Source organism: Haliotis rufescens, unplaced genomic scaffold (genome assembly GCF_023055435.1).
Source record: "Haliotis rufescens isolate VD_foot unplaced genomic scaffold, xgHalRufe1.0.p SCAF_12, whole genome shotgun sequence".
NCBI lineage: Eukaryota > Metazoa > Mollusca > Gastropoda > Lepetellida > Haliotidae > Haliotis > Haliotis rufescens.
In genome coordinates, this window is record NW_025963802.1 from 5,865,825 (window position 1) to 5,886,774 (window position 20,950).

Here is a 20,950-nt window from a genome sequence, read left to right on the forward strand (position 1 = left end):
TCAGGTCACCCAGTGAGTCAGGTCACCCAGTGAGTTGGGTCACACAGCAAGTCGGGACACAGCAATTCAGGACAGTGAGTCAGGTCACACAGTGAGTTGGGTCACACAGCAAGTCAGGACAGTGTCAGGTCACCCAGTGAGTCAGGTCACCCAGTGAGTTGGGTCACACAGCAAGTCGAGACACAGCAATTCAGGACAGTGAGTCAGGTCACAGAGCGAGTTGGGTCACACAGCAAGAAAGGACAGTGAGTCAGGTCACACAGCAAGTCAGGAAGGTGAGTCAGGTCACACAGCGAGTTGGGTCACACAGCAAGTCAGGAAGGTGAGTCAGGTCACACAGCGAGTTGGGTCACAGCAAGTCAGGACACACAGAGAGTCGGGACATACAGCGAGTCGGGACACATAGTGAGTCAGGACACACAGCAAGTCGGGACTCAAAGTCAAGACACACAGAGTCAGGATACACAGAGAGTTGGGACATACAGCGAGTCGGGACACATAGTGAATCAGGACACACAGCAAGTCGGATCACACAGAAAGTCTGGACACACAGCCTTTCAGGTCACACAGTAAGTCAGGACACAGCGATTCAGGTCACACAGTCAGGACACATCAGGTGTCAGGTCACACGGCGAGTTGGGTCACAGCGATTCAAGTCACACAGTGAGTTGGGTCACACAGCAATTCAGGACAGTGAGTCAGGTCACACAGCAAGTCAGTACAGTGAGTCAGGTCACACAGTGAGTTGGGTCACACAGCGAGTGTGGTCACACAGCAAGTGAGGACAGTGAGTCAGGTCACACAGCAAGTCAGGAAGGTCAGTCAGGTCACACAGCGAGTTGGGTCACACAGCAAGACAGGAGAGTGAGTCGGGTCACACAGCAAGTCAGGACAGTGAGTCAGGTCACACAGTGAGTTGGGTCACACAGCGAGTTGGGTCACACAGCAAGTCAGGACAGTGAGTCAGGTCACACAGCAAGTCAGGAAGGTGAGTCAGGTCACACAGCGAGTTGGGTCACACAGCAAGACAGGAGAGTGAGTCAGGTCACACAGCAAGTCAGGAAGGTGAGTCAGGTCACACAGTGAGTTAGGTCACAGAGCGAGTTGTGTCACACAGCAAGTCAGGACAGTGAGTCAGGTCACACAGCAAGTCAGGAAGGTGAGTCAGGTCACACAGCGAGTTGGGTCACACAGCAAGACAGGAGAGTGAGTCAGGTCACACAGCAAGTCAGGAAGGTGAGTCAGGTCACACAGCGAGTTGGGTCACACAGCAAGTCAGGAGAGTGAGTCAGGTCACACAGCGAGTTGGGTCACACAGCAAGTCAGGACAGTGTCAGGTCACCCAGTGAGTCAGGTCATACAGTGAGTTGGGTCACACAGAAAGTCGGGACACACAGCAAGTCAGGACTGTGAGTCAGGTCACACAGCGAGTCGGGACACACAGAGAGTTGGGTCACACAGTGAGTCAGGACAGTAAGTCAAGACAGTGAGTCAGGTCACACAGTGAGTCAGGTCGCACAGCAAGTCAGGACAGTAAGTCAGGGCACACAGCGAGTTGGGTCACACAGAAAGTCAGGACAGTGAGTCAGGTCACACAGCAAGGCAGGAAGGTGAGTCAGGTCACACAGCGAGTTGGGTCACAGCAAGTCAGGACAGTGAGTCAGGTCACACAGTGAGTTGGGTCACACAGCAAGTTGGGTCACACAGCAAGAAAGACAGTGAGTCAGGTCACACAGTGAGTCAGGTCACACAGCAAAAGAGGACACAGGGTCAGGTCACACAGCGAGTTGGGTCACACAGCAAGTCAGGACAGTGAGTCAGTTCACACAGCAAGTCAGGAAGGTGAGTCAGGTCACACAGCGAGTTGGGTCACACAGCAAGACAGGACAGTGAGTCAGGTCACACAGTGAGTCAGGTCACACAGCAAGAAAGGAAAGTGAGTCAGGTCACACAGTGAGTTGGGTCACACAGAAAGTCAGGACAGTGAGTCAGGTCACACAGCAAGTCAGGAAGGTGAGTCAGGTCACACAGCAAGGCAGGACAGTGAGTCAGGCCACACAGCAAGTCAGGACAGTGAGTCAGGTCACACAGTGAGTTGGGTCACACAGCATGTTGGTCACACAGCAAGAAAGGACAGTGAGTCAGGTCACACAGCAAGTCAGGACAGTGGGTCAGGTCACACAGTGAGTTGGGTCACACAGCAAGTCAGGACAGTGAGTCAGGTCACACAGCAAGTCAGGAAGGTGAGTCAGGTCACACAGCAAGGCAGGACAGTGAGTCAGGCCACACAGCAAGTCAGGACAGTGGGTCAGGTCACACAGTGAGTTGGGTCACACAGAGAGTCAGGACAGTGAGTCAGGTCAAACAGCAAGGCAGGACAGTGAGTCAGGCCACACAGCAAGTCAGGAAGGTGAGTCAGGTCACACAGCGAGTTGGGTCACACAGCAAGGCAGGACAGTGAGTCAGGTCACACAGCAAGTCAGGAAGTTGAGTCAGGTCACACAGCAAGTCAGGACAGTGAGTCAGGCCACACAGCAAGTCAGGAAGGTGAGTCAGGTCACACAGCAGTTGGGTCACACAGCAAGCCAGGACAGTGAGTCAGGTCACACAGTGAGTTGGGTCACACAGTAAGTCAGGACAGTGAGTCAGGTCACACAGCGAGTCGGGACACACAGAGTTGGGTCACACAGTGAGTTGGGTCACACAGCAAGTCAAGACAGTGAGTCAGGTCACACAGCGAGTCGGGTCACACAGAGAGTTGGGTCACGTAATGGGACATAAAAGTCAGAAAACAGAAGGTATCTAGGACCACCTAATCATTATTAGTCTGCCGTTTCGACAAGTACTGAATACTGCTCTCAGGATGGTATCCAGATGAACAAAGACAGACTGTTGAGTCTTTGCCAGGATCAACTGAGATTCAGAAATAGATGATAACCCCATGTGTAAGCAAATAAATCAGTTTAATCCTACCCCTTGGCAAACATGTTCACAATAATCAGGTCTAAATGAAAAAGAGGCAAAATCAATTCAAGCCAGACTTCAATCAATATCACAAATATGCTGAGCACTGTGTGGTAACCATGGTAACAATACATCAATCATACTATTGGAAATCATTAACATGAATGGAAGATTCAGTAAGTCTTACCATGCTTACTGCAAGTACCATGTGTTCAGAAACGTGTAAACTGGCTAGACAGACTGTTTCATTAGACCATGAAGAAAGGATCATGTTAATAACAATATGTTCTGTTGTGACACAGGCATCTGTTTATTTGTCGTTTAACACTTCCCTCAGAAATATTCCAGTTATTTCAACCTGTAAATACTCAAGACCAGACAAACCAGTGATTGATATCATGAACAGTATCCATGACGTAGGGGTTGGAAGACAAGCAATCACTGAATCTCGTCACCTGATCCACCAGTTGTCTCTTGTGAGGCCGTAAAAAAGGAATAAGTAGCTGAAGGCCAATTAAAACTAGGAATCCCTGTGGGGGGATAAACATTATATGTGTTTTCAGATCTAAATCTGAAAGGACAAGGTAGAATGAGGGCCCTTTTGGCCCCATAAAAAAAAGTCAAATCGTATACTTAAGGAATGTTCAAATGGCTGACAACTTTTGAAACACTGTCTTTCATACATTCATAGTGGTGAGGTGAGGTGGGGTGATGTGAAATGGGGTTTAACGTCGCGTCCAAGATTTCTGCACTTACGGAGCGATGTGTAGGCACATACGTGTGTGTGGCTGCTTGTACTCGTCCGGACTAATGCCAATTTATGTTGCTAGCCCACTAAGCATGCTAAGATACCATGCCGCAGTTTAACATGAATACCCAACTCAGACACAGTGTACTGACTCCAAGCCAACGAGTCCTTGTTTTACCCCCTTAATGCCGAGTGCCAGACAGGGTAACAACAAGTACCATCTTTTAACGTCTTTTGGTATGATGTGGCCAGGGATCGAACCCCGACGGAGGCGGTCCTTTCATAATGGAAGTGTTGCTAATTTTATAAATCATACAGAACCTCTGGGCCAAAACAGGCCCTTATCATGCCTTGCCTTTTGAGGACCAACCATTTTATATCCTGGGTGCAGTCCCTAATCTGGAGTTGAAGGATTCAAATATTGATAATGGGAAAGCCTGCATACTAGCCTGACTGACTTAAAACAGAAGCAGATCACTGTCTAATCTAGCACAATATATACTACTAAACAAATTAAGGACCACCCGATTCTTTCATATTACTATTGTTAATCTGTCATGGCATGACAGATCAAAGATAGTAATATGAAAGAAATCAGGAGTGAGTGAGTGAGCAGTTTAGCGCCGCTTTAATTAGGGCTGGTGATTTAGATCGATAATCGTAATTATCATCGATGGAAGAAGGTTGTGACGATTATCGATATGAATATAATGCTATCGATAATGACGACATGTATTTTTTCGACAAATAAAAGTTTTTACTGCAACACATTTGACTAAGGCTTATTTGTTTTGCTGTCCTTGTAATTATCGCTCGATATAAACAGATTCACCCTAACATACTGTTGGGGCCATACTGTTTTCTCACCTTCGCTTTATGTTTAGTCGCAAATAATAATCAAATGTTTCAAAAAGTAAAAAGTTCTGCTTTGAATCGAACGACGACGCCATTACGTGTTGATAGTGGGTAATTACAAATTTAGTCACTGGCATCTAAATGCGGAGTCAGGATTTTAGAAAATATGTATATTTTCGAAATAGTATGAAGTATCGTGATTAAAATAGGTTTCATAATATTTTATTTCTTAAAAAAGAATTTTTCCCATTCTATTTTATAAAATTTCAAATTTTATGTCTATTTGGTAACTACGTATTCCAGCCTGTTTCGGTTTTTTTCAATGATCATAGTTTTCGTTTATTCCCGGTGTTCTCAACTCACAGCCCACGTGAGGTCCATGTGGGGTTTGACATTTCTACGATATGGCAGCAAAAATTCATAATTTCCCCGGAAAGGCAAAAAGTGCTGTATGGAACATTTTTGGTTTCCATCGAAACGAAACTGATAAAGAACTTGATAAATCACATACTGTGTGCAGGCAGTGCTTTACTAAAGTAAAGTATACCGGCAATACTACTAATTTGCAAGTCCATATCGACAAGTATCATGGTTCAAAAACAGGTCAAAAATGGCAACCAACTATACAACAGTGTATTTCCCCAAATGCTAGTGCAGTAAAATTGCCTATGCACAGCCCCAAAGCTGAATCCATTACAAATGCAATAGCTGAACATATCGTGCTCGACATGAGGCCGGTCTCCATTGTGGAGTCCCAGTCGTTCCGTAAGATTCTAAAGGTTTCAGAGCCGAGATATGAAATGCCTTCTCGTAGTTATTTCAAGGACAAGATTATACCCAAAATGTACCATGATACCAGAAAAATGGTTGAGATGCAGTTGAGGGTGGCGTTTGATGTGTCTACAACAACTGACTGCTGGACATCATCAGCGACGGAATCTTACATGACAATAACTGCACATTTCATACATGATTGGAAAATTGTCAACTACGTACTCCAGACACGCGAGTTACCCGGTAGTCACACAGCTGAACACTTGCATGAGGCTTTGAAAACATCCGTTGCAGATTGGGGATTCGATCCCTTCACTATTGTCTCAGACAATGCAGCAAACGTTGTTAAAGCCATTGGCATGTTTGAAAACACAATACACATTCCTTGCGTCGCCCATACTTTGAACTTAGCAGCAAAGGCGGGTCTGAACGCAAATGCTAGTCTCAGCAAACTGCAATCTCGCTGCAGACACCTTGTTGGTTATTTCAAAAGAAGTCCGCTGGCCACAAATGTCTTACATTCCAAACAGGAGTTATTGCAACTACCACTTCACAATCTTATATGCTAACGCGTTTGCTGGAGCAAACTGCAGCAATCCATGCTGCGTTCACTGATCAAAGTCTTAAGAAAGACGCACGTGGCCTGGTTTTAGATCCCTCCGAACAGGACCAAGCAGAAAATATTATCCGTGTCTTGCAGCCATTAAAGCAAGCTACAACCCTTCTGTGTGACGCTACTCTGCCGAGTGTTTCCATGGTTTTGCCAATGATGTACAAGCTTAGGGTTCATTTGACTGTCAAGGATGGGGACAGTAGGCTTGTTAAAGCTGTTAAATCGGCAATTTCAGCTAACTTGTCCAAACGTTACACCAAAGACAAACTCAGAAAAACACTCATAGCGTCAACGCTGCTGGATCCACGTTACAATGGGATACCTTGTATCACTGAGGATGAAAAATCTGCAGCAGAGGATCAGCTACAAAGAGAAGTGACAGAAGTACATCGCAAGTTGTCAGAAACACCAATGCGTTTGAGCATAAAGCAGGAGAAAGCTGACTTAGCTGAGAGCGAACCAGCCCTTCCCGACTTGCCCCGATTGCCAGATTTTCCCAACGTTCCAGATACTGCAGATAGTACAGATTCAAGCAAGTCTGGGGTGACAGTTGAGACTGAGCCACCCGTGAAAAGGATCAAGACTGAATCTGACAGCATAAAATCGAAGTCACTTGGAGTTGACGACTGGTTCTCAGATGTCATTGTCACAGGAGTGGAGAAAGTTGCTGTAGATCATAATCAACGGGCAAGAGAGGAGATATGTAGGTATCTGAAGGAATCCCGGCTATCCGGGGACATGTCTACCCTGGAATGGTGGAAGATGAAGGAAGTGGCATATCCAGCACTGTCAGTGCTAGCCAAGCGTTATCTCTCCATCCCTGCCACATCGGTCCCCAGTGAGCGGGTTTTCAGCGCCGCGGGACTTGTTGTCAATAAACAACGAAGCAGCTTGAAAACAGACAATGTCGATAAGCTGATATTCTTGAACAAAAACCTTAAAAAGGTCTTTGATCAGTGATGATTTTCATGTTCAATACCAAATGAACTCATTACTATTTGTCGTATTTGAGGCAAGTGACCTTGCCAGATACAAATAAGTTTTCAAGTGTTAGCGTTTTGATATTTAGCGGTACATTCACAAAAGTCAAAAACATGAAAAATGAATTGCTGTTAGGTATTTTATTTTTTTGCATTTACAAAATGAATTGATATTAAATTTAAAACTAGTTCTTTATACTTTATACAGTTACAAAATGAATTGATATTACGCATTTTAAAGTTCATAGTTTGATTGTTTCTCAAAGTTGGTGACTGACACCGATTGCCGATGTTCCAACTGAACGTTTATAAAGTTATTTTAAAAGTGCATTCTTCGTGTTTTTTTTATTTCATGACTTAAGACTATTAGACTAATCAATATATAGTAATCATGAGAAAGTTTCGTAAAACATTAGTGCTGAGACGATCATTACTACATTATTACAAGGGTATACAAACTTACATCGTTATAATCGCACAATGTTTGTTTAATATCAGTCTGTAACCCAATCTGTGCCCCACCACGAAAACGATGACGTAGCACTCACCTGACCTATTACGTATCACACCTGTGAACCTAGTACAACCTACTACGTAGCACACACCTGTACACACCTGACATTCACAATGGCGGAATATTTGATGATTTTTTATCTGAATAGTTTCGTGAATACTCTACATAAATGACAAACGACTATATCAGGTGAAATTACATTTAATTTCTCAATTATTCTCACTTTATACAAATAATAATTGTCTTTGACGACATGAATCTTAAACTCAGATTGTTCATCGCTAAAAATGCGATGTAACGTGCGTATTGTTGAAACACTGAGTCTCCGGAGAAGTGAATTGCCATTTTTCTGTAATGTCATTTTACCAAAATAGAATTCTTCGATATTTATCGATTATTGATTGATAAGTGACTACCGATAATCGATCTGAGTAATCCATATCGATAACCAGCCCTAGCTTTAACAGTACTCCAGTTATATCGCGGTCAGCTTAATGTGGGAGGGAAGCCCCAAGTGATACAGGTCTCAAATGTTTACCACTTCAGTGAAACCCACAAGCATGGGTATGGTGCTGACAAACCTAGAAACATAATCGGGGTGAACTGGGATTCGAACCCACAATCATAGGTTTCTGGTGTGCCCAAGGGATGCAACTCTGCACAGCCAATCGCGGCAGAAAGAAATCAGGTGGTCCCTACTTCTTTTGAGTAGTATAATACAGGTGCCTCCCTTGTCTCAGGTGAATATTTTCCACATTGACATACCATAACATGATCAAGGTTACCTTTTTTCTTCAAGTCTTGTTTTAGCCTGATCTTGTCCGTATACAAGGGGTAGGGGATGTCGTCATCGGAGTCGTCTGTATCGTCATCATCGTCATCTGATGTGTCATACCCAGACCCATTAAGAGTACCTAAAACAAGAAAGAATCAATAGAATTTAAGATAGGTCTAAAGACGGTTTGTTAGTATCACTTGATTTACTTCATGTGATTGCTTGATATTTTTCTGATGGCATTATTTCTAGAAAGCATTATCACTGATTATTTCATACAGAATTTAATTTTTTATGTAATTCACTATTGCATGTTTGATGTAATTGAAATGGTCAATCATTCAAAGCAGAAACTTTCAATCAAAGCATGATTTCAAACTGAAGATCCAAACTGTCTCTGCTTCAAGCATGGCATGGAGATCAGTATTAAAAGTTATAACATTGCCATATATTAATGTGATATAATTCAACTCACCCAAAGATTTAGAGAAAAATACTTCTTGAAACATCCGTAACATTTCATCCTGAAACAAGACAGAAAATAGGTTGGACATGTGGTCAGAAACATAATACTCCTAAACATGAAACAGCAGTTACCTCCCTTGTCAAATTTCAAATTTTCAAAAGAGTTAGTGAGTGATAAAATCAAGCTTTACACCGCAGTTTGTTGTGATAGTTATAACCACTACAGTCAAGGTGATGTGAAATGGGGTTCAACATCACTCAAGATTATTGCACTTAAACAGTGACGTGCAACGGTGCATGCACGTTTGCGTGTGTGTCGGCTTGTACTTGTCTAGATTATTGCTGGTTTTCCATCATACTGAGATACCATGCCTTAGTTTAACATGGATACGCCACTATATACGGACCAGACCTTGCTTTATCCCCTTATTGGAGAGCGCCAGGGTAACAACAAGTACCATATTTTAACATCTATTGGTACGACGCCGCCAAGAATTGGACCACCGACCTATCCACTAGACCACAGATGTGGTCCCACTACAGCAGAACCTCAAGTAGGGGTGGTTGGGTAGCCTAGTGGTTAAAGCATTTGCTTGCCGCGCCAAAGACCCAGGTTCGATTCCAGACATGGGCACAATGTGTGAAGCCCATTTCTGGTGTCCCCCGCTGTGATGTTGCTGGATTATTGCTAAAAGCTGTGTTAAACCATACTCATCCACTCTCTGAACCCCAAGTAGGGGTTTTATCTCTTTTGGAACTTTTCCAGTCAAATCACACCTGGGGCTGCTTCACAAACAGCCCCCAAGCAGAAATAAAAAAACAACTTTTTCACTTTATAAGCGAAATCTCAACCACTAGGCTGAACCACTGACCCCAGTGGCTTAAAGGTTTCATTCCATTCTGGATGTCCCCCATCATGATATTGCTAGCATCTTGCTGAAAGTGCCACACAACCATATCCACTCACGGACCATGGAGAACAGGTTAGAACTGATCCTCAGTAACCAGTGTTGGTCGTAAACGTTGATTAAAGGAATCCGATTGTCAGACTCAACAACTTGGTTGATAGTGTGTCATTGTACCCGAAGATGTGGTACATTCCTCTTTTCATCTATCCATCGTCTGAGCCAGACACACTTATTTACAGGACGTCATCACACAAAAATAGGAATATTGCTGAATACGGTGTTATAACACACACGCTCTCACAGTGAGCTACATTACAGTTGAATCCCAGCAGAGGCTGACACACTTAACAGTCATAAAATATGAAATGTGGACGTTAATCCCAATCAGTATAATCAGACCCAATTGTGACAGGAATAGTAATGCCATCACTGACACAAACAGCCTTGGGAATAAGACCTATAAATAGACCAATGACAGTGTGGCACTTACCAGCGTCATATCTGATTGGCTATCTGTCTGCAGTCTCTTATATGCATTGCTCACTTGTTTGAACTTCTGAAATGACAACAGTTGATATTATGTACAGATACATGCAATGTAAGAAACACGACAAAATAATGTGACAAATTTGCAGAACAGACTAGTTCTGTAGTATATACTACACAACATTTGCTAAGGACCAAAACCCCTGGTGGCCAAGATACAGTTGCAAGTTGTAGTGGTATCATCATCATGATCATGATAAGTTCTGAATGTCGTTACAAACTGTTTACCAATGAGACATTATGCCATTAAATGATTGACAACATTACTAATATCTTTGTTTTTCACTGACTGACAGCTGTCTGATCATGCTATGGTCATCCTTAATCAAAGGTGTGATCCTTTGCAAATATTGAGTAGTATATATTCAGGTGACAATATCTGTTCTGATGATGACCCAAGTAGTCAATATTTGAGATTCAGGATGACACTCAAGGATCCTCATAAGACTAATCGATGATGATTGTAAAGTTATAATGTCGGAAGTCCCTTAATTCAATTACTAGAATGACAAATCTGAAGGCCCCAAGACCCCCTCAAAGAGCAGAGGCAAACTGGTACTGCCAAATAGGAGAATAGAGATTGATTAATGCTAAAGAAATATTAATCAATTATCAATAAATATCGGAGAAGTAACTTTAAGCAAATATGCAAGAAAGTCTTGAAAGCAATCAACATATTTCACGCCACTGGTGAGCAGTGACACATTTATCATGGTAAAGCATAGATTTGGACATTTGAGATATAACAAAAACAGTTGCTTTCTGTCTTCCACAATTGACATCATTGACAATAACAAGACTGTTTCTGTAAATCTAAACATTATTTCATCACAATATTTTATGTAATTTATAATCATCTGATGACAACAATTTCATATCGATAATCGTTAATATTTCTTCCAATCGACGACAATTTCGATTGTCAATCTTTTTAGCCAGCCCTAAATGTTACAGATACAGATACGACAGGGCTATTAGTAGTATGTCAGGCTTTGGGGGATATGGCCTTATATGTTATCATGGTTATAGGTTCAGGGTTTCAGATCAGTTCATTTTCTGGGACATTATTATATTCCAAAATGTCCTTCAGAGTTTATTCCATTTCAGTAACTAGAAATGTGTTTGTCCCATCCCCGCTTTTTCCTGAATGCCCAAAACATTCCCATCTGAAATTGACCTTAAAAAAGACCTTGACATTTGACACAGCCATGACATATGACAGGTATTGAGTTAATTATTGAGAGTGAATCGTAAGTTATAGGAAAATGGTTTCTCATGAATTAATCCAAAATAATGAAATTTGAAAACCATATTTCATATCTTGACCTATGATATGATCGAGGGCCTGCCATTCATAAATACTCAAGTCACCTTGTACACAAGCTGTGACACTACTGAATACTGAGTATACTTGGACTTAAAGGTATTCCAGTCTCATGTGTGAAAAATTCCCATGGGGTATACACTGATATACTATATGAGAAATATCAAGTATGACACAATGTATGACATCCCTAAGATCTGTCCTTAGCATACTGTTGACAAAGTCCTACTGTGGCGCCAGAGCTCAAATTCAAACAATCACATTAAGCAGCCCCCAGGACATAATGGTACGGACAAATTTCCTATCAGGGTTGATAAAATCGTTTTAATATCCTAATGCCATTTGTCTCTCAGCAAAATCACTAATGTTTAGTCAGTAAAAGTTTCATGTTGAGTGGCATCACTGTACACTGTTCATACAGTCATCCCTTGCTGCAACGCCACCTATGGGGGGCCAAGTAACTGATGAGTGAGTGAGTGAGTTGGGTTTAACGCCGCTTTTAACATTATTCCAGTCATATGGCGGGGTGGCAGCTTAATGTGGGAGGAAAGCCCCAAGTGATGCATGTCTCAGACGTTTACCACTACGTTGAAACCAACGAGCACAGGTATGGTGCTGACAAACCTTGAAACATAATCGGGGCAAACTGGGATTCGAACCCACAATCATAGGTTTCTGGCGTGCCCAAGGGACGCAACTCCGCACAGCGAATCGCGGCGCCTTCAGACGACTGGGCCACCCGTGCCCCCAAAGTAACTGATGAGTCAGTTAGCCTGACCATCCGATCCCATCAGTCGCCTCTTACAACAAGCACAGTCTTTTTTTACGGCAAGAATGGGTTGCTGAAGACCTATTCTACCCCGGATCTTCACAGGTCAGCCAAAACAGGTACTTGATATAGTAATACACAAATATCACCTGACTGATAATAACATGTATAATGCATGACAGATCGGTTGAAAACCCCTCATTATAACAACTGATCAATGATTACAATCCTACTCAAAATCATTAACGACATGCTTAGTGTATTTAGGCCTTGTATCAATTTAGTTTAGGCACATCAAGTATGTCACATATTTAGCCCACTGGGAATACAACCAAGTTAAACCTATTAACACTAATTACAGTGATCAGTTCAGACACCAGCTGAAGACTGATGCTTAGTCTCTGAAAATATATATTTCTGATAGAAAAAAGAACTCTGGAATGTAAATTGAAAAGGAGCCCCAGTGAGATGGGAGATTCAGACCCTGAGGAAAATGAAGACTTGCTTCATTTAGGGCTTTTGCATTACAGAAAGGGCTGGATGAAATGGAAAATAATATGGTTCAGGGACTGTGAGACAGTCAAACACCAGCTGCTGCATTCCCACCATCAGGGGATAAAGGTGCAGTGAAATAAGGTTTAATGTCGCATCCAAGATTATTGCACTTATACAGCTGTGTATGTGTGTATTGCGGGTGAGGGGGCTGCTTGTAAAAGCCTGGGCTTATGCCAGTTTTATAGAGCAGGCCCACTGAGACACCATGCTGCAGTTTAACATGGATACCCCACTCAGACACAGAATACTGACTCTGAACCAACCAGTCCTTGATTTATCCTCTTGATGCCAAGTGCCACTCAGGGTAACAGCTAGTACCATCTTTTAACGTCTTTATGACATGGTCTTCGGGATCAAACCACAGACCTGGGCACAAGCTCTATCCAGTTTGAGAAACACACTACAGCAAAAGCCACATGTTCCAAAAGGACCCCTTATCCTCAAGATCATGGCATGATTTGTGATGACAAGCCTTTTTAATCAGCTAACTAAGGTTAATTTCATAATGACTTATCTTGACCTTCCATTTTCGTCAAGAAATGCCACAAAATTTCTGATAACCAAATTGCACATGGCTCTAAAAGTACAAGTTACAACATGCACAACTATGACTAGAAAACACCCTGATCAGTGTTGAAAAGTTGATGTATAACAAGGCTAAATTAAATAAAAATCTCAGATCTCTGATAACTGTGTCAAGGTTTTACAAATGAATTAATGATGTTAGAAAAATGTAACAGGAACAGGAGAACATTATCTTGAAGTACCCACAGTTTGAGGATGTCAAACCCAAGAAAGCATGACAAATTACACATAACACATTGATTAGTGGTGTAGTATGGTACATAAAGCTTTGAATTACTGAGTGTTCAAAGATCGCTGCTGTGTGCAAAAGTAACTGTTAGTCAGACACATATCTGAAAATGTTCTACATGCATTGGTCCATGACATAAATATTAGGTTGCATTTTTCAATAAAAGGTTGCACTGGTGCCTGTTTTATATAGCTAAATGCCTGGGGTCCCTCGCCAGAATATCACAAGCAGCCCATAAACTGCATGCACTCTTTAAACAGACATGTTTGAGCACAGCAATCTAATGTATCATTAATGAATAGCGTGTAAATGTGCATATGTAAATGAGATGTTATTTAGTATACTGCAATATGGAAGCATCTGAAGTGTTAACCGAACACATCGGAGTTGAGCGACTACCAACATAACTGACATCTGACACATGCGACATCTGTATTTTTTTGTAGAGACCAAATATGTTTTTCATCACTGCTTCAAGCATATACATTTTTCTTCTCTAAAAGGAGCCAATGATTTGGTTTGGACCCCGCACTTTTCAAGACTTCTGGTGGACAATAAGGATTTTGTGTAGATCCCACTGCATTTTTTCTGGGACAGACAATGTTTTACAAATTGTGACAAACACATCCACACTCTGCCACACTGAACATGCTGAATGGAGCACTTTTTATGATTGAGCAAGTGGATAGTGCAAGTGGATAGTGCATGTTTTATGCATGTCTATCATCATATCATGTGGCTGACACTATCATTTAATCAATGAGTTACAAATTGTATAACCTGTGTAGGTGTCACAGCTTCATTATACTAACAAACACACCAAGTCTCGGGGCTGCTGACAGAAATTACCAGCTGAGGTCACAATGACCTCATCCTATCTTGAACAAATAGTATTCTAGGGCAGGACTAGTTCCCTGTCATTTTCAGTTGCAAACATCACAATACTGCTTAGGAAATTCTAACACATTAAACAAAAAAGAAAGAAAGAAAAACAAATAATCACTTTTTCATAAAATCATTTTCAGTTGCAAACATTACAATACACCTTGTGAAAAAAAAAGAAGAAAAATCCCAGACTTATCATAGAATAATCCCTTTTTCACATTTGTCCAAACATGATAAAACTTGTGTTCCAGTTAACCATGATAATGCATTTGATTGGTAGGTAGATGAAAACCAGCGTTAGAAACTAACAGTTTTCATCCACTAGTCCTTATAATGATAACATATAGCAAAACCCTTAAAAATGGCAATTTTCTACTAGTCCTTATGATACCTTTACCATTGGGCAGTTTGGCAAGGACTATAGGACTAGTGCCAATTTCTAACCCTGTTAAAACTGAAAAATATATTTGGTCTTATCTCATTTTTATTACTGCTGAGCACATGTTGAGATTTCTTGACTATGCAATATCAGGGCTGTAAGTGAAATGGTTTGTCAGTTGGATTTTCCAGATATGTAAATATTCTATTGGGGCAGACTAAAGCATGTCCAGCATTGCCAATCATGCTCAGGAAATATTATTTTTCATAAAGAAATACAAACCCTGACTGCATCAGCTGAATTGCCATGTTTCTCGGGATGCCACTTAAGAGCTAGTCGCTTGTAGCTTGTCCTGATAGAATCCTGGTCAGCCACTGATAGACAAGTATATCAACATCATATTAAACACATCAACATCACAAACAAACATTTCAACAAGACCAACAATCAAATGTAAAATTTGAAGTGTTCAAATAAATTGTAATGTGCAGAGGTGAGTGTTTGTTTGTTGTTCAACACAGCACTCAGCAATATTCCAGCTATATGTTTGTAAATAATCGAGTCAGAACCAGACAATCCAGTGATTGATAGCATGATCATCGCTCTACGCAATTGGGATACGATGACATGCATCAACTAAGTCTAACTAAGCGAGCCTGACCACCCAATCCCGATAGTCGCTTCTTACAACAAGCATAGTTGCCTCTTACGGCAAGAATGGGTTGCTGAAGACCTATTCTAACCCGGATCTTCACGGGTCACAGAGGTGAGTGAGTATTGAATAGTTGAACACTCAACATAATGTTTGGGGAAATCCTAAAGTGGTGCAGATTTAGGATGTTTACGACTCTGATGAAACCCATGATGGAATGGTGCTGACCAACCAAGGATCATAATCATGATGATCTGATTGTCATGGTAAATTTGGGATTTGATGAGCAGATCCTACGTCATACTCATATATTACAGAACATTGCAACAATACATTCATTCCATGTATTGTCAAGCAATACTTAACCATAATAGTTTACATGGTTTACCGGATTTAAAATTGGTGAAGATCAACCTCTCCAGTAAATTACAGATTAATGTTTAAAATTGAGAATGAAAGTCAAGGGATCCTTGTCATATTCATTAGAACCCTGATATTAACAATGATTAAAGATGAAAATTTTGAATCTATCCAAAGAGATCAAATTTAACTGCTGGCCGGTTGGCCCGTGGCCAGTTAAAATTACAAATGCTTGCTCAAACGTAAAGTGGATGGCCTGTCTGGCAAGTCAAAATGTGCCCCCTTCTCCATGTTCTCTGTGTTTAATTTTTCAAATTAGACACTGCTCGGGAATCGTGTAATTTTGATGAGAAAATATTTAGTAGGGATGAGGTTGTGTGAATGGTTAACTCCATGATCACCTCTGTAGAACGACACAACAGACAGCCATTTTGTAATGTTCCATACAACATCATCATCTTTATTTGCTCGTCAAATAGCCACAAAATGAGGCAAATGGAAACCAACATTGGATAACTCAGTCATGGCATCCAACATTTAGTTTGGGGCCAGTTAGCTTGGAGAAGGGCCAGTAACTTTTGAAAGGACCAAGCCCTGCTGGGTACATATGAATTTATGTTAAAACTTATATCTACCCCTGTCCCCCTAGATTAAATAAAATTACAGAAAATGTCAAGGATTACCCAATATTTCTAACAGAGCAGATATTATACATCTTTCATCAATCAACAAATTGCTCTCCTTTGGTACAGACTGTTCACTGCTAAATTAGCTGGACATCTGTGAGATAATTGAATCCATATTTTCACCTTGGCTATTAATAAATATAGATCAGCCTTGAGCATATTTCCATAAACTTACAGATAAATCTGGTAAAAACTCCATAGTCACGAGCTCACTTATCCTGTTGAGGTCATGGTTGCCTCTTGTCATTTACATTTCATAGAAAATTCAAATGACTGGAAGTTTGAACTGCAGTCACAATGACCCGACTCCAGTGTTACTGCACTAGGTCACAATGACCTATTACTGTTCTTGTTTATATGTTACTTCACTGTGATTGTTGTTGTGAAGTCTAAGCCTTCATTAATATAAACTTGCTCTCATGTAGATAGTACTAATACCATCCATATACCCCACGGGGAAAAGATTAGGTACCAATCAACCTATGCTGGTCATAAAGTGACCAAATGGATCGAGTGGTCAGTCTTGGTAACTTGGTTTGTTGTGGGTCATCATAATCGGGATCACTGCTCACAATATCAATCACTGGATTGTCTGTTCCAGACTCGATTTTTTACAAGTCACCATCATATACTATATAGCTGGAATATTGCTGAGTGCTGCATCAAAAAACAAACACACACACACCCATCAATATCACCAAAAAGTACATGTATCAGATTCCACAATCAATTCCTTAGAGTAGAAACGAATCAATCATCATTAATTAATTTGTGCAGCAGTATTAACACTTTCTTAGGTTAAACAAAATTTGTCCTACATTGTCAACCAACATCATTACCAATGATTACTGGCCCAAAAGAATACTTTTTAAAAGTCATGTGCACAAAATATTCATGACTGCAAGTGATTGACATATTCAACAATGTTTGGCAACACAGAAACTGACCCCTTGTATATGTTCTATATCTTGTATGTGTCACAGGTTTCTTGATCAAAGATCAGTTGTGCCCCAAACACCTTCACAAACAAAGGACCCACATGTCTGATTCTCCGAAACAGAAAGTAAAAGTTGGCACATTTCTTGAAATAGACAAATGACTGCCTAATCCTGTTGAACCTTATTTGGAAGTTATGAAAGCATATTTATGACTGATAACCAGCAAGTCCCTTCTATATTTGGTGGGCAAGAAGAATGTGAAGCTTTAAAAGTTGCATTTCATTGTTACCAAACTTATATAAATATGTTATTTTGTTATCACACAGAAAGAATGGAAAAGGATATAATAGTAAACCCAAATGTTTCTGGTTAATTTATGCTTCTTATGACAACAGACATACTGATACTCTGAAAATCCGACAGAATTAATAAAAAGACATTGATAGAATACTTTGGATAGGCTTAAACTAGAGCTTAGTCGACTGTGAAATATTTCACAACACACTGAGCCGGATGTGCACTGACAGTACAGAGAAATAACAGAAATTACTTGATTAATCTCAAACACTCAGTTCTGAATTACACATTTGTCTGATAAAAGTGACCCTAACAAAGTTTGGTGTGAGAGTTTGTTAGTAAAAACCAGGAAAACCTGCTAACGTTATCTCCAGAGACGTGTGGTGCCATCATGAACAGAGAAAGAATTCACTGTTGTCCGTTTCTGAATACGGGAGGACAAACGTCACCTTTCTCATCACATCTTACAAGTATATTACATAATTTCATAGATTTTCTCACAATGTCGTTATTCTAACTAGTACTAAACTATTACATTACAATATTGGCGGGGATTCCCGTCATTTTGACAACGTTGACAGATTTCGCTTTAAACATATTGGTTTTGAAACAGCATATGTGCTTACCAACAGGTAATTCCAGTAGCTCAAATGCCTCGACTTTAGAAAGAACCATATTTCAAAAGCGTCCAAATTTCTTTTACTTTATAAACACATCAAGTAATATCCAATGTAACTGTCAACAATCACCAATTCCTTTGGCAGGTGGCCGCCATATTGGTTCATGGGCAATGGTCACGTGATATAAAAGGATTTTCTCGCGAGAACACATGGGATCAAAACATTAACACGTGCGTTTCCCAATGCGACGCGAAAGTGAGCGAACGAGCGAGAAAAGTCGAGAACCCCCGATTTCGTCATAGAATTTATTATTGTCTGACAACTAATATTTGCTTTCACCACGTCACATTAAACGTTATGACCTATGTTACAGATACTATCTTCATATCGATTTTAAATATGAAATTCAATATTTTATGAACAAAATACAAGATATCCCTTCACAGTTACATATTTTAACATATTTACATTAATCAGGGACAATAATCACCAGACAGGTACATCTAAAGTGATATACATTGGAAGCATATAAAAGATTTATTGAGAGGCCTGCGTTTCCAAGCATTATACATGCGGATATTAGTTTTAAGCTATTGTTTGTTATTGTGTTAATACACCCTTTACCTCAGCTCTGTAATTAACGCACCTGAGCATAGAATAAGAACATACTCACAAACGTTATCTGCCTCAATAGGAATATGGCATCCGCAAAACGTTGTTCTCAGTAAATGTTTCAGCTTCATCTATTCGTTATCGAAAGAAAATTTGCTCCATGATCCAGAACCTTTTTTCAGTCAAGATCTAGATGTAATTAGTCCCATTGATAAAAATGTGAAATTGGCGCAATTAGTAACTGCTAAATTGATATGCATACAACTTGAAATTGGAAAACGAAGAAAACTTGTTATAATCTGTGAGGGACTTACGTCAAAGTTGCCTGGACTGCCAGTTTTTCATCGCACTGTATATACACGGCGGGAACATGTGATATAGAGTGAAAAAATCACACATTGTACACGGTATTACTCGCACCTACCTCATGTCACTACCGAGATCAAATCAAGTTGAACATTCGACAAGCCAAACCCCCGAAAAGCTGCCGTGAGAAAGCATTTTATATAGCCCGTGTAGTTGTATAACAATGTCAAAACCATTCGTCAAAATTGCTTCCAGCAACACCTTTTACAGACACGTTCTATAAATAACATAAAATTAGGTTAGCAAAGAATAGCAATACTCGCATGTATAGTGTTTTTGTAAGATATACGATAGTATTCATTATTTCAATTGTATAGAAGGCCTCATTAACCCTTAATAATACCCATTCACCTATACACTATGCTGGCATGCTGGATCAAGGTAATGTGTAGGCATGCATAGGGTGAAGCTTTGGATATTCCCCCGGGCTCGTGTCGGCTATTGTAACCAGCAATTCTGCGACATTACACTTTGAAGTGTATTTAAGAATGTACATATACTTTCTTTTTGAAGGCATAATTTGTCTCAGTTTATGTACAGCGACTGAAAGCAAATCTAGGACTCGGAAATGTGATTGGAGACGGAAACGGGGGTGGGGACGGGTTGTAATTTCACGGTTTTCACGGAATACATAGAGGTTATCACGCTTGTGTGTTTGGGGATGGTAAATATCCTGCATTAGGAATAAACATTGTATTTAGCGAGCCTTGGCGAGCTAAATACATAGTGTTTATTCCTAATGCAGGATATTTACCATCCCCAAACACACAAGCGTGATAACCTCTTTATCATATAATGTCATTCTTTAATTCTGTGATTCAAAATCGCTTTCCCTCTGTCACAAACATTACCGAAACATTGCGAGTTTTCCTGGAATGGGCGCATTAATATTTATTACGTCACAGGGTAAGTGATGTGTCAGTCGGACAGTGACAGTAGCCAATATAGTTCGAACTGAAATCTGTTTCTTATACAGTGGCGAAGCAAAACAAAAAGTGTTTTTTAATTGCCTCTCGCGGCAATCCATCGGTCTGTCCGCTAGAGTAACTCCCCTTTGTCAAAGGGAAGCTACTCTAACCCTAGTCTATGATACGTCACGGCCACGATCAGACGTTGTTGACAGTCGGTCTGTCCTGTCATAACGTTAAGAAGTGTAGTCAGATGTACACACAGCGACAAAACGAAACAAGGTAACAATTCAAACATATTTCGGCCAAATCCAACTATTTTAATTTGCGGAAAAGGTTTTTTTTAAGCTGCAGAGGTCTACAAGCACAGATATGGCTACTGATCCCGCTAGGCTAGACCTCGTGCCCTCGCAAAATTGTTTCGAAATTTATATCTCCAAAGTTGCCAAAACTTATAAAATGCCTTAGCTACGTCACAGTTAGACACTGATTTTCAGTATATTAGACTGTTCTTGTGATAATTATAGCAATTATCCCTGTAGTTTATCTAGATTCCCGATGGTTAATTCTGACTTGATCGCCGAATGACGAGGGCGACGCCGTGTTTGTTTATAAACAGTGAAAGTAGTCCCTACTTGACCTT

The 20,950-nt window shown here is 40.7% G+C and overlaps 1 protein-coding gene across 3 annotated transcripts in view; it reads right to left on the bottom strand.

The window, feature by feature from the left end:
* Positions 1-18,589, bottom strand: part of LOC124141253 (hsp70-Hsp90 organizing protein 3-like) — a 56,714-nt gene extending 38,125 nt beyond the window's left edge. For all 3 annotated transcript variants that reach the window (XM_046509216.2, XM_046509217.2, XM_046509218.2), the window contains exons 1-5: positions 18,428-18,589; positions 15,151-15,242; positions 10,087-10,152; positions 8,699-8,747; positions 8,234-8,362 (exon numbers count right to left, since the gene is read on the bottom strand). In XM_046509216.2, coding sequence (XP_046365172.1) covers positions 8,234-8,362; positions 8,699-8,747; positions 10,087-10,152; positions 15,151-15,242; positions 18,428-18,476 — 385 coding nt within the window. In that variant the 5' untranslated portion in view covers positions 18,477-18,589. The remainder of the gene's footprint in view (positions 1-8,233; positions 8,363-8,698; positions 8,748-10,086; positions 10,153-15,150; positions 15,243-18,427) is intronic.
* Between the last annotated feature and the right edge of the window lie 2,361 nt (positions 18,590-20,950).